At 37.3% G+C, this 14,194-nt stretch overlaps 1 protein-coding gene across 2 annotated transcripts in view; it reads left to right on the top strand.

Annotated features, from left to right (window-relative positions):
- Positions 1 to 14,194, top strand: part of LOC145994335 (inactive ubiquitin carboxyl-terminal hydrolase MINDY-4B-like) — a 439,761-nt gene that overhangs the window by 317,905 nt on the left and 107,662 nt on the right. For both annotated transcript variants that reach the window (XM_083130448.1, XM_083130449.1), the window contains 2 exons: positions 4,593 to 4,810; positions 12,436 to 12,601. In XM_083130448.1, the coding sequence (XP_082986574.1) occupies positions 4,593 to 4,810; positions 12,436 to 12,601 (384 nt within the window). The remainder of the gene's footprint in view (positions 1 to 4,592; positions 4,811 to 12,435; positions 12,602 to 14,194) is intronic.

The following is a 14,194-nucleotide window of genomic DNA, read 5'->3' as shown; positions in this document are numbered from 1 at the left end:
AGTTTGCCCTTCTGAGCACTCTTCGTATAGTTTCAGGATGACTATGCTTTCCACACTCCTCAGCTACCTCAGCACACACCATAGGAGCACTCATCTTTGGTTTTTTTTTAAAATTTTCCTCACGATTACTGTATCTTCTCTGGGGGGAAAAAAATCTTGGTCTCCCTGTATGACCGTGGGACTCGATCCTGTCTTCATCTTTAAATCGCTTAATAATATCTGCAACTGTACTTTTTTTCATTTTCAACATTGAGGCTATTGCACGGTAAGTTTTACCCTTAGCGTGGTGCCATATCACTAACTGACGTTGTTTAAATGAACTTTCCTTTCCTCTTCGCTCCATTTCTACATAGAAAATGTTCTTATATCACAACTTGGTTAATCGTAATTGCTATAGAAACCTACAGGAAACCAGAGTTAATATATATGAACAGAGGATACATACATCAATCAATCCGTAAATCGAAATTGTCACTGTATCGCAAACTTACGTTAACATTTACTATGTGTCCGAATAATTTTGTGGCACTATTTTTGCAACGGTAGGGATTCATCCTTGTTGCTGATGTTCGTTTTTTAACTTTTTATCGTCCAATTTTGTGCTAAACATGACATTTTTTAAACGAAAATCAACTTCAACGCTGTACACAGATTTCACTCCCTTCCCGCTCATAAACGTTAGAAATTTACTGTGTGTCCGAATAATTATGTGACTCGCTGTACATATATATCAGAGTGTCCCAAAATAATGTTTACACTCTTTGGACTTTAATAACAGAGAAACTACTAAAGATGACTTGACTGAACTTTTTGCATTTGAAGATGTAGTGTCTATTTTGAGCATGTGTGAGAACATATAGGCCTTCTTTTGTTTTCAGTCCCGCCACAGCCTGCCAAGCGGTAGTCATTAGTGTACACAAAATGGCAGAGTTGAGAATTTTTTCTTTTGAGAAACGTAATAAGAGTCGAATATCATCCAGATCTCCTGATTTAAAAAAAGTAAAGTGCTCCCCTGTGCTTTGCACCTCGTCATTTAAACACAGTTAAATTATTACCTGTGGGGAACTGAGAAGAATGCTGTGTACGCCACGAAGCCAGATACACTGAGTGACGTGGGACATGCAATTGAGACAACCTACGCTTCCCTTCCCGCAGAAGCCGTATCTCTGCTGTTTATCGATCTGTTCAGATTACACATAACGTATTGAAGACTAAAATTGTTAAACGCTGTAAGTGCCAAAATAATTCAAACACCGTTTTCCACGTTAAACTGTGAAATATGCCATGCTTTATAATGTGGTAAACGTGAAAAGTGGCTGGTAGCCCTCTAAGCAGTTCAAAGGGCGTGTAAAGAGGTCACTAGTGTGAACGTTCTTACGGGCTGATGTGCGGAACGAAGCGATTTCCCAACACTTTCTCTTTTGACACTTACAACGTTTACCACGTTTAGTCCTCTATTACTGCCATTTTGAACATCTATAACTTTAAGGAATGTAACACCAAAAAAAGTTCGTGCTTGGTGATATTAGTGTTCCTGATGTTGACGTTCAAAGAGAATGAACATTATTTTGGGACACTCTGTATAGCTACAGTGTTTCTTCTCTGGTGGTACGCAACACTAGCCCGCATTGGTATCTTTTTATAGGTGATTATCGACGAACATACCACAATGTTATGGGAAGTTCTTATGTTGAGCAAGAGAACAAACCAACTTGAAGTGTACCATAAACTTTCTTTCCAGAAAGAGCGCTGTACATATATATTAGGGAATAGCGGTATGAGCAAAATATAAAATTTCGAAACGAAAGGGGTGTTACTTTTTCCTTGACATGAGGGTAGATCACCACAAACATATTTTGGCGCTCGAATAATATCTTCTGTTGACGCAAACCGGAAATAGCCGGTTCCAATAGAAACGTTTTTCTATTTTTCAGCAACATTTGGCCCTGCTGCTTCTTCCTTTTGATGAAAAGTACCAGATGGACACATTATTAGCTAATAGTATCCTTATTCATTGGACAGGCCTCCCCGATGGCGCGTGGTAGCGTCGTCGCCTTGTAATCAAGGGGTCCCGGGTTCGATTCCCGGTGGAGGCACATAGTGGTTCGGATCCCACTTTAAACTGTAGGTCCATTCCCGATTAGCCTTACTTTGCATAAAGTGGACTTAAAACAACAAATCAATCGAATCAATCCAATTATTCATTGGACACAGAAAAAGCTTGATATGGTGAGCTAGGGCTCCGAAGGCGAAGTCTGCGTGACTCAATACCCTCCAAATCGCTAATATCTGTACTTCCGACTATTTCCGGTTTGATTCAACAGAATATATTGTCTGTGCGCAAACTATTTTTGTGCTGATCTACTCTGATAGAAAGTAAAACACATGGTGTTTTTATAAAGTGGATTTATTATTAAAATCATTTATTCCGTTTATCTGATTTTGTACTTGTGTGATGCAATTGCGGTGGTCCACTCCTTAGAGCATAGCATCTGGCACTTGTGCAGAAGATTCAGGTTGGATTCATTTAGCTGTGGAGTTTTCCTACAATATTCATGCACAGAGTGATTCTGGGTATCACTCAGCCTCCAATGAATATAATCACGTCACTTTCACTATGGCTAGAATTGAGAATGTGTTGCCCCCTACATCTACATCTAAAATATGTCTCTATGCTATGCATAAATCATTACTTTACTTGTAACTTTACATGTATGATTTATTTTCGTAAACCCGTACAGCTCACGTCTCATTTATAGTTCTTGGATGTTAAAATGTCTCAGTTGCTCTACATTATATTTCTAAAATAGGCAATGTTAATGCCGGGGATACATGTCATGCTTTGTAAATGATCTGAAATTTACCATATCTCAAAGTTAAGACAGAAAGATAGTAACATTTGTTAAAGTTTAGAATTTTGGATTGGTTCAACTGAACTGGCTGGCATACTCATATTGTACGATTCTTCTTGATCCTTTTCTCATTATAACATATTGTTTGAGACTATGAAATACCTTCTCACATCTTGGAATTCAACCTTACCAGGTGAAGTTCCTATGCTGGTATCTGAATACGTATATTGCCTTCGGCGTATTCTTATTGTATAGAATTTAAATATTACGGATTTTGTTTATTGATCCTTTGAACGCATATCACATCTGTCCAATCAAAATCGTCACCACCATCAAATTATTAGAGAAATATCAGACCGAAGCGACAAGCGACGCGGGTCCCTTAAACCTACAATCAAGCATTCACCGCGCATGCACGAACAACAGACCGAGACAACACGATACACGGTATTGAGAAAACGGCCCAGTCTGAGCGAAGGAAAGAACAAGCGACACGCGCAGCTTGCCGTGTATCTTTGGTTCTATTGATTGATTGATTTGCTTTATTTTACTTCGCCTTTTGTGCCACTTTTGGCTAATTTGCGAAGATGAGGATGAGTGATGATATGATGAAAGTGATGAATGGACACTCACAAACATCCATGCCCAGGCCAGGATTCGAACCCGCGACCCCTGGCGTCGTAGCGCGATGTGCTAACCACTCCGCCACATCTTCGGTTCGAGATGTTGCATTTATTAGTGAGGGTTCGCTAATAAGCAACACGTGTCGCTTGACGCTTCGGTCTGAATGCTCCCATACGTAGATTGGAATATTATACACAAACCCATCAATTTCTTGCTGGTCCACGATATTTTTCAGCGTTCATTTTCCATTGTAAACAGTGAGGATTTTACCACTTACGATTAAGTGAAGGTAGGTAGAGGCTTTCTTATTTCATTCTTGAAAGGGATTCTGCTCGTTATTCACAAAGTAATTATAATTTGCAATGAATTGCTGCGTTCAGCAGCAAACTGTAATAGTAAACACTTTTTGCTTTAAACGGAACGCAAAAAAGGCTTACGAACATGAAATAATGAATGTCAGAACATTATTATTAAGTAAAGGAGAGCAAGCAAAGGAAAGTGCCATCTATTTTCATGTATTGAAAATTATATCATATTTAAAGAGTCCGACATATGTGGGCAGGGGTCAAAATGGATTTCTTCGGGAATTATAGGCAAATCATGTTAAGTGAGTAAATAGAATATTTTTAGTTTTCACATTTTACAAAATATTCTTTAATAAAAATAATGAAGCTAGTATAAAATTTGATTAACGACCGATATAAAATGACAGAAACGTTTATGAAGCAACCTGGATGAAGCATTCAATTAATTAATGTATGAGCGTCGCCAAATGGGGGGTGGGGGGTAATCGAATAAACGGTAAGTTCTCCCACCATGAAAAATGACAATCTTTTGATTGCTGAAAGATAGACGAGGAAAAATCCATAAATCAGTTCGGAAGTTCATTTTAAGCATAGTAATAGTTCATTAGTAGATTATAAAACTACTAAAATAATTATAATATTATTGTGGTGCATGACTCACGTGGGTCCTATTCGAGCATTCTCCATGCCTTTAGACGAGTTAGCATTTGCCATCCAAAGAGGGTAACAACCCTTGGGGACATCCCGTAAAGAATTACACTTCCACTACACCTTTTCTCATTGTAAATTTCTTACGATTTCCCTGTTTCAGACATTGCGCCAAGTGGTGTTCGGCAGTGCGGCCATCCCGCAGAGGAACGAATGGACACGGACCGGCTTCTGCTTCAGGGAATCCGATCAGGAATTCGCCTACGGACTGAAGGTCGCCAAGAACGGAACCAAGGCACTTGTGATGGCGCTGCAGGCGTACATCATCAAGAACCTCCTGTTTGAGAAGAGAAGTAAAGACCAAGGAACTCCCTCAGAAGTGTGAGTACATTTCTTGCATTTTATGGATCGCAATCTGAGAAAGGGTGTCTGCTGTATGTGTTCATTATCAAAAATCTCCTGGTCGAATAGAGACATTTAGAAAATAAAGTTGATCTCCTCATCTTTGACCTTTGAAAACATCTGTATTATTGTGGTAATCAAATTGATAAAACATCCCCCCTCTACCTACCCACCCAAGAAACCCAGCCCTGGGTCCGCCCTTGACTTCCTCCAGAAACAATTGACTGTAATAGTAACAAGAACAAAATATGCATTCCAAGTACTTGAAAAATATGATTCATTGTAAATGGGGTTAGGTCTAGTTATCAGTTCAGAATCTGCCAGTGAGATACAAGACACTATTATAACGTAGGATAAACATTCATTAATTTATGAAAACAAACATAAAACAATAGAAAACTTAAGAAAGTGACTGTGTAGTTTGACACCGTCAGAAATCCCCTTCACCTAAAAATATATTTTAATTACACTGGTAGATGTCCCGCAGATGACTGTTGTCTCTGAATAATTTCAGCATGCTGATTCCAAAAATGAAATCCATTTTTACCCATCACATCTATTTTTTTTTTCAGAAAATAGCAATATATGCACTGCCTTAATTTCACAATAACATGTGTATTTCCATTTTCCCTCAATTGATAGATGGCTCTGTTAAATGGTGGTAAAATATTGATTTTCTACAATACAAATCCTCCAATTTTGAACCATAAATACATGTAGATTTATATGCATTTAATCCACCTTCTACCTTCACATGAAACATTGGCATGAAAATTTTATGAACTTTGATTACGTAGTTTAATTTTTGAAGTCCCTCATGAAAATTTCCATAAAAAAATGTCGAATACTCAAGGTTATAATATCGTGCATTGATAGAACTTCAGCATCAACTATTGGTTTGTAAACATCGAACTTTTTTCTGAAAATGTCCTCCACTGTTATTATCGCCCATTTACCGAAATGCTTCTTCGTTCTCACTTTTTTACTGTCGTTCATAATGTTTAAATTTTTCCTGAAATAAATTACGAGATGTGGTATTTCCCAATCGACATGCGTAATGAATTATTAATAGACCAGATGACAATCTGCAGAATCAATGGTAAGCTGTTAAGAAAAACACAGCTGGATCAATCTACTATATTTGTTTATTGTACGGGTTTGTCGTTTTATCTTTTTTATATCTTACAGCAACTTACAGAGGCTGATTTAAAATGTCTAGGACAATGCTAAAATACCACCTACCCGCAATTCATTCTATGAGGGTGTTAGAGAAATGTATCCACTTTTTACCTGTAATTGCTGTAATAATTTCAACAACCTTTAAGACCAAAAACTCAATATGCTGACCAAGGAAGAATTTATTTTATTTTAAAACATAAAACTAAACGTTACGTTTCAATCTTCTTGCAAGGTCTTCTTCAGACTCTGTACCAAACTATTTTTAAGGCCAAGGAAATAGAGAAGAAAGGGGAAGAAGAAACAATGAACTGGAATGGAGGACTGAAGATAAACAAAGAATGGAAGAATGTGTTAGAAAGAGTGGAAAGGACAAGAGCGAAGGAGGAGAAAAGAAGGAAGAGGAATGAATAAAGAAAGGATAAGGAAAAAGAGCGTGAGATAAGGAGTCCAATCACGTTCCAGATGAAAGGAAATGTTTATCTAAATCGCCTGTCAGGTGAAACAACAGTTGACAGGAGAAGGCCACCTGCTGGAACACCTGGAAAGGAATGTTCCAGATAAACAACTTTCTAATAATCTTGTGTCTGGAGGGGAGTGATTTTTGTATATATATCTTCCTGTTTTGTACCATATTTCTTTTGTATTTGGTACAGAGCCTGAAGAAGAACTTGCTAGAAGGTTGAAACGTAACGTTTAATTTGATGTTTTAAAATAAAATAAATTCTGCCTTGGTCAGCATATTGAGTTTTTTGTTATCATGGAAACAAGGCTCAATGGTGCCTTGGAGAAAAAATTAATACAAACATAACTATACAGTAGGAGGCCCATGTATAGTTAACTCCAGAGGTCCTTGTTGCCCCCAAAATTACAATCGAGAACAAACAGGTGCGGCTCCAGAAAATTTTGACCGGGTGGGCAGGATCCATATATTGATAAATTAGGGTGGGCAGATACAAAGCATAGATGATTTTCACGAACATGCATTCTCTCTCTCTCTCTCTCTCTCTCTCTCTCTCTCTCTCTCTCTCTCTCTAACCCTCTCTTTTCCCCTAACTTCGTTTGTATTTCTTTTCCCATTTCTTTTTGCTGGTGTACATTTTCTTATTTATCCTCTGCTTGTGTTCCCCCTTCTCTATCTCTTTCTCACACACCTGCGCGTGCGTATAACATTTTCATACATTCTTCTAATCGAATTTCTCATCTGAATTCTCTCTAATCACTCCACACTAGAAAAAGTAAATATGCTGACCAAGGCAGTAATTAATTTTATTAAAAACATAAACTAAACGTAACGTTTCAACCTTCTAGCAAGGTCTTCTTCAGACTCTGTATCAAGTACAAAAGTTCAAATCCTTATATGAAGTTGCCACCCTCTTATTATTATCGAAGTAAAGCACCCACTACCCAAAACGCTAGGATAAAGAAGCCTCGAAGTTCTTTTTAATACCATATGGAGTAACGTGTTTTTATTTACGCGTTTGGTTGTTTGAAGATATTTGTTCCATTCTGTATGATTTTGTACTCTTCACCTCGGAAAACGTGCACTTTGGCTATAGCCAGATATTGTACTACTTCTAGCCATAGAAGCATTAACTAGATCATGTTTCAAGTTTTAAATTTGACAGGTATTATTCATGAACATATTTTCTAACGATTTTCATTTTCTTAGTCACTAATGTAAATCCAAAAACAGTGAATGAGTGAAACTTTTTAGAGGATAATTTGTGACTGACTCTTTCTAGAGGCAACAATATTCGTAAGAAAAATGTGCACGGAGTCAAGACAATAAATTACTTTTTCTTAATGAAGCATTGATATTTCCCTAAACAATTACGCCTTGAATTTGTTTGTGTGGGTAATCGGGTGGGCAGAGGAATTTTTGGGTGGGTGCTTGCACACCCTTGCCCACCCGTCGCGCCGTCCCTGGCCTTACACTCTGTTGCAGGAGACTGTGAAGCAAGCGTGAGCAAGTAGTGACTATCAGACCACCCGTTTCTTATTTATAGAATTTCAAGGACCACGGCTATTAAACAAATTTAATGGGGAGGTCATACCTCATATAAAATCATGAAGACTTGTTTTTGATAAACAGGCAGGAATAAATTTTGCCTAGTTCCTTTAATCGCTTACAAAACTAAAAAAGGGCACTTTTTTGTTCTCACGATAAAACATAGAAGGCATACCCGAAAAAAAAAACATTTTTGATTTTAATTGGAATCCAAACTTGAGTATCTATAATATTTAATACGACACTAGAAACTCAGTGCCATGCTCACCTAGGCTAATTGAACCGTCTTACTCACCCCATTGTCTGTGGTTTAGACTTAGAAAGGAAAGTCACTCAATACAACTCTGAGCGTGACAACACCAATTTAATCGTACTAACATTTTTGGAAAAATACAATAATTTATTATACATTTCGAAATGATCACATCATCGTTGGTATATTTGCTATAACAAGACCATGTAGTCCACTCAACATTGACTGGGGTACTACATCACTACTACTCCTAAGAACTGTGGAGTTTGATTGCCACGAGGAAGAGTCATGAACGGTTCTGGGGTTCACTCAACCTATAATAATAATGACTGCAAGAGGAGGAGGAGTGAAGGTTGCGGTAGCGTTATTTTTCTTACATCACTTCCACAAATGGCCGAGACTGTGAATGTGTGCAGCCCTACCTCCACATCACTTGAAGACATGTTGGAATGTGCAATACGTAGACTTACTACTCGTTCTAATTCTGCAGCTACCAACGTTCAACGTTAGATATAGATAGTGAGAAAAAATCACAAAGTAACTACGCAATGAACTAGTTAACGAATGCATCGAAGTTAAGAGAGAGTCTGTCGAATTCTACCTCGAAATTTAATCAATGGGCAAATCTACCTGTTCAACATTCCCTTCAAAGAGAAATTTCGTTCCTTTTCTACGAAATAACGCATTTAATGATCTTTCAGTACCTATATTTGTGTACGTGGGTGTAGACTTACATTAAAACAAACCATTATAAAATGCAAATTCAAACGCGTGCCATCTGTTGTTGGACAGGATATTGTGTGCTTTCGTTCAAAAGACATTAGTCCAAGACTTATGTTACATTTTATTTACCTGGAATCGCCAAACGTGTAATACCTTTTCTGTTATTCTACTTTACGTAAAATACAGGAATATGGCTGTCGTACAAAAACGTTCCGGTGGGTGCACCATTTATGACGTCATCAAGATAGTCACCAGTCGAGTCCACCCACTGACATTTAAGTGGCAATAACTTTTCATCTATTATTGTATCAAAATGTTCACAATGAAATAGAAATATTACTTGTGTTGAAAATTTGTCCTCCATCTTTAAGGTTTATCCATGGTAAAGCGGTAAACTTGAAAAATCACGTTTTCCTCTCATATAATGGAATTTAAAAATTTGAGTAACCTTGTAACGGGCAATGTAACCGAATATCATTCTATTATCTTTTTTTAAATGCTTTATTTCATGCTTTGGTTATATTTGTGTGAGTTGAAGTAAATATGTTAGGCAACATGCCACATACGTAGGAATTTAAATATTCAGAATGTTAAACAAATAAGTAAATAAAATATCAATTACGTCTAAAATTTTTATTCTACTTCGTTGATAAGCATACCGGTAACGTCAAAATATCTCAAGTTATTTCAACCAGAAGCTAAAGAAAACTAAGTAGCTAAGTAGAAGTATTTCCAAAACCAAATAACAATTGCCCACCTCATAGCTCACCCTTGATCAACTCTTGGCAAATTAACAGGCTATTGTGCTGTCCGGCCGCGGAAGACAAGACTAACTCGAGAGGTCGAATCTATTTGTTAGAAGGTAGTTAGGTAGAAACATGCACGAAACAACGCTGTGGGTTTCAGATCAGTAGTTTGTTTTCTGTTTTGTTTATTATTGGTCGCTTTTTTGTGTTTGTAGCGGCTTTTACAACTCTTTATGTATTCTGCCGGTGACGTTACTATGTGTGAAACTTCAATGTTGTTTCAGTAGCAGATGATTCTCACGGAACCCGTATCACTCATCCGTTCCGCCCCTATTCTACTAGTGGACTTGTCCAGTCTACGCATGCGCACTTGCGTGAATGGTCTCGGCTAACGCAGACGGATTGTAACTATCGCATCGTGGTAGGTCGGTACAAGATTAATTGTCCTGTACGACAAGTACGTACAATATTATTCTGAATGCATATCAAATTACCAGACTTCTTACCCTACATAACAGCAATAATTGGAAGTTGTTAAGTGAAATTTTGCCATGTCCATATATATTGCTGAGTAACATGACACTTGCGGGAGAGAATCTTGCCCGAATTGCATTATAAACAGTGTTATTTTAATTAATGATGCAAATTCAACGGAAGGAAGGTAAGGCATAGAAAGCACCATGATAGAAGGCTTAGAAGCAGGGTTGTTTAAGGTCCAGGAATTTTAAATAAATTCAATTCCGGTCCAGGAGAGAAAATCAGTAAGCGTAAATGGGTTCTGGACCGTAAAGAACATCTTTATCTGTAAAGTATTTCAATTCGGTCCAGGAACCTTTTTACCAGACCAATATTAATACGGTCCAGGAACCTTTTTCCTGGATTAATTTAAATTCTCTCCAGGAACCTTTTTTCCGGAAGAATTTAAATTCGGTCCAGGAACATTTTTTTAGGATGAATTTCAATTCGGTCCAGGAAACTTTTTTCCAGAATGAATTTTAATTCGGTCCAGGTACCTTTTTTCCGGAAGTATTTCAATTCGGTCCAGGAACATTTTTTTCAATGTAACAATATGCAACTTGGACCGAATTTAAATTGTGCGAGAAAAAAGGTTCCGGTCCAGCAACTGAACCCAAGAGAACCTATTAGGATCTATGGTTTCTTGGACCTTTCACAACCCTGCTTATAAGTTGATGAAAAATCATTTTTTTGTGGGGGTCGTGCCTTGAAGACAACGCTGAACCTGATAGTAGTCCATTTCCCTTCAGTTAGAACCAGAAAACATTGTTCTTATTTGGCATTTTCTTGCATTTTCCGGATTTGTTTGCTTTTAGGTCATCTTTCAGCAATTTTTACGCATTTTTAAATACTATTTTGTTAGCTTCATTTTTGCTCCTTTTTTGTTTATTTCGTGACTTTTGAAATAATTTGCTGGAGAAACTTACATATTGAAATTTCCTATCATGGTCTTTTTAGCAAGTACAAATTTCGTAAACCATCAATCGATAATAAGGCCAATGCAAAATAACAATATTATTTTTAACTGATATTTTGGCAATGGATTAAATAATTATTTGTGGTAAATTTACTTTTCCTCCAGCAAACTTCAAATACTTTGGGTGAAGCCTACTGTAAGATTCCTGTGCTCGCCACTATTATCACTTTAATCTGTGATTTTAAAGTAAAATTATTCACAACTGTATTTCGCGTTCATCTCGCTAGCCAATCAGAATATCCATTAATTGGGAATGGAGCAGGTGGATTCAGGGAACAGTTGTATTTTATTACGTTCTGTTTTATTGCAGTGTGTTGAGTTTTCTTATATTATACTGTTCGTGCCGTGTTGTACAGTCACGGAAACTTTGGCGTTTGTGACGAAACCGTTTACAGTCAACAGGCTCATTACAACTCAGAACTGTCCGTGACTGTATTTCCTTGTATTGTATTGTGGCTGGGTTTCATGGTACAGTGGTCAGCGTAACGTGCTACAAATCCAGAGGTCCCTGGTTCAAACCCTGAGCAGTCATGGATATGCCATTATATCCTCGTCGTCACGATTAACACAAGACGTAGAAAAATTACGTGCATTTTTTTCAGTTATTTTAGTCGCATTTCAACCTCTTAGGTTAATCACGGCAAAGAGGATGAATGATGAACTTATGAATTGGATAACGGGACAGGGATGTGAAGGATGGCCCTTTGTGAAGACATCTTTCACTTTGTACACCTTGGGCTGCAGTTTGCAAACTAACGAGGCTCTGGCGCATGGATCTGTAGACAGGATAATATTTTGTAGAAATTGTGTTTTGGCGTCGATATATGTTTGTCATTGTCCCTTGATCCACATCATTGTATCACCATTTACTTCTATCGTCGCGATTAGGCAAAAGTGGAAGAAAAGCGACGTAAAATAAGCTAATTCAATCAATTAATCAAGGATGATGGGACAAACTTAATATTACATCTATACCTTAAGCATGAGTTTGATAGAATTGGGCATACCGTAAACAGGGTTCGACACTCGGACCTCTGGTTTCGTAGCTTGTTACGCTGGTCAATCCGTTACAGGGGTCAGAATAGGTGATGTAAAATAACCTATAGCTCGATAATTTTCTTGTTCTTGCTTATTTCTATTGTTAGTATAATCGCGACGTGATGGATGGAAATTATATTTCATCTTGGTTCTTTCTCTTCCCAGGCTCCTGAGACCTAGCCGCTACAGGCAGTTGGAGGCTCTTTGGTTGTCCATCAGCGACATAATCTGGAAAGCTGGTGAACTAACGAGGTGCTGCGTCTGCCTTCCCCAAGACGCGTGCTACGTAGAGCAGAGCCAGGAATACTTCCACGATGGCGTCACAGAAAAGGTAATACTCGAACAGTGGAAATGCGTGGGCTGTTCAATAAAGAATGATCATTATTTTTTTATTCACATAAGTTTTCGCGCTAAAATTACATTTGAAGTTATATTGTTATCATGTACATGTGCTACTAGTTTCATTGGTTTGACTTTAGTACACCTGCGACATCCGTTCAGTTTGAGACACATTCAGTTCCGGCTACGGCATTATTTATTTATTTATTTCACCTATAACAGAGCTTTCGCTCCAATTACAATAGACTTATATATATATATATATATATTAAACAATTAAGAAATTAAAATTCCAACAATACAAAACAAAAGAAGAAGAAGGAGAGCAAAACTACAATATTCGTTTCATAAAGAACACCAGCACAAGTATTCTAGAGAACATAAATCCAAAAATGATATTCACTGAGGTAGAACAAGATACATATCTATATACAGACTGAGGCATTTATAACTATACACATGTAAATACTCATATATAAACAAATATACACACATACAGGCATGAATGTATTTACAAACGTACCCATGTACACAGAAAACATCTATACATCATGTCCTTCTTATCATTGAAGTTTAATGTTTGGAGGAGACTTGGACTGTCAACCAGCCCGTTGACTAACTTATATAAAAAAAAAATTGATGTGATACTACTCTCCTGTCGTACAGAGGTGTAACATTGAATTCTCTGAGCAGTTGTTTATATGATACCTGATCCTGAAAAGATGATCTTTTGTGTTTTTTTGTAATATAAGCAACAAACAAATTTTTTCTGAATTATTTCTATCTTTTTGCTATTACATTGTGTGTAAGGTGACCAGACTACACTTGCATATTCTAATTTGGTTCCAACAAGGCAATTAAACAGACTTGTCAGAGCTCTTTCATTATGCATGTCTTGTGAACTTCTAATTAGGAACCCTAACGTTCTGTAAGCATCATTACAAATCTGATCAATATGTGTTCCAAAAGATAATTTATTATTTAATGTAACTCCTAAGTTATTTATCTGATTTACTCTTTGTAATGCACGATTATTCATTGTATGCTGATAAATATTGGGTTTGATTTGCCTGGAAAAAGTTATTGCAAAACATTTTGTGACATTAAGGGAGAATTCACACCGAAGAAACACGCAACACGCAACACGCGACATGCAACACGAAACACGTGTCGCTTGGAAGCCAACACTCAGTAATCAATGCAACCTTTCGAACCGAAGAGATACGGCAAGATGCACGTGTCGCGTGTTGCTTACGTGCTTCTCGGACTGTGCCGTTTTCACAATACCGTGCATCGTGTTGGTTCAGTTTGTTGTTCGCGCATGCGCAGCGAATGCTTCATTCCAACGAGCTGTATTTAGACTCTAGAAGAGAGCCCAACCTACATTATGTTTGATTTGTTGATATAATAAAGTATCGATATGTACAATGTTTTAACAATGTTTTAAGATTTAAACACAACGTTCATTTCGCTTTATCAAGTTTTTGATGCAGTTATCTATAGGTTGTAATTTGCCTTCAACATCGTGAAAAGCAGTGACGTGCACTGAGGAGTAGCTAGTCTAGTAGAGATACATTAATCAATC

The sequence above is a fragment of the Lepisma saccharinum genome, chromosome 10 (assembly GCF_977018435.1).
Source record: "Lepisma saccharinum chromosome 10, izLepSacc3.1, whole genome shotgun sequence".
Lineage (NCBI taxonomy): Eukaryota > Metazoa > Arthropoda > Insecta > Zygentoma > Lepismatidae > Lepisma > Lepisma saccharinum.
Note: the sequence above shows the minus strand (reverse complement) of the source record. Positions and strands in the feature narration are given on the sequence as shown.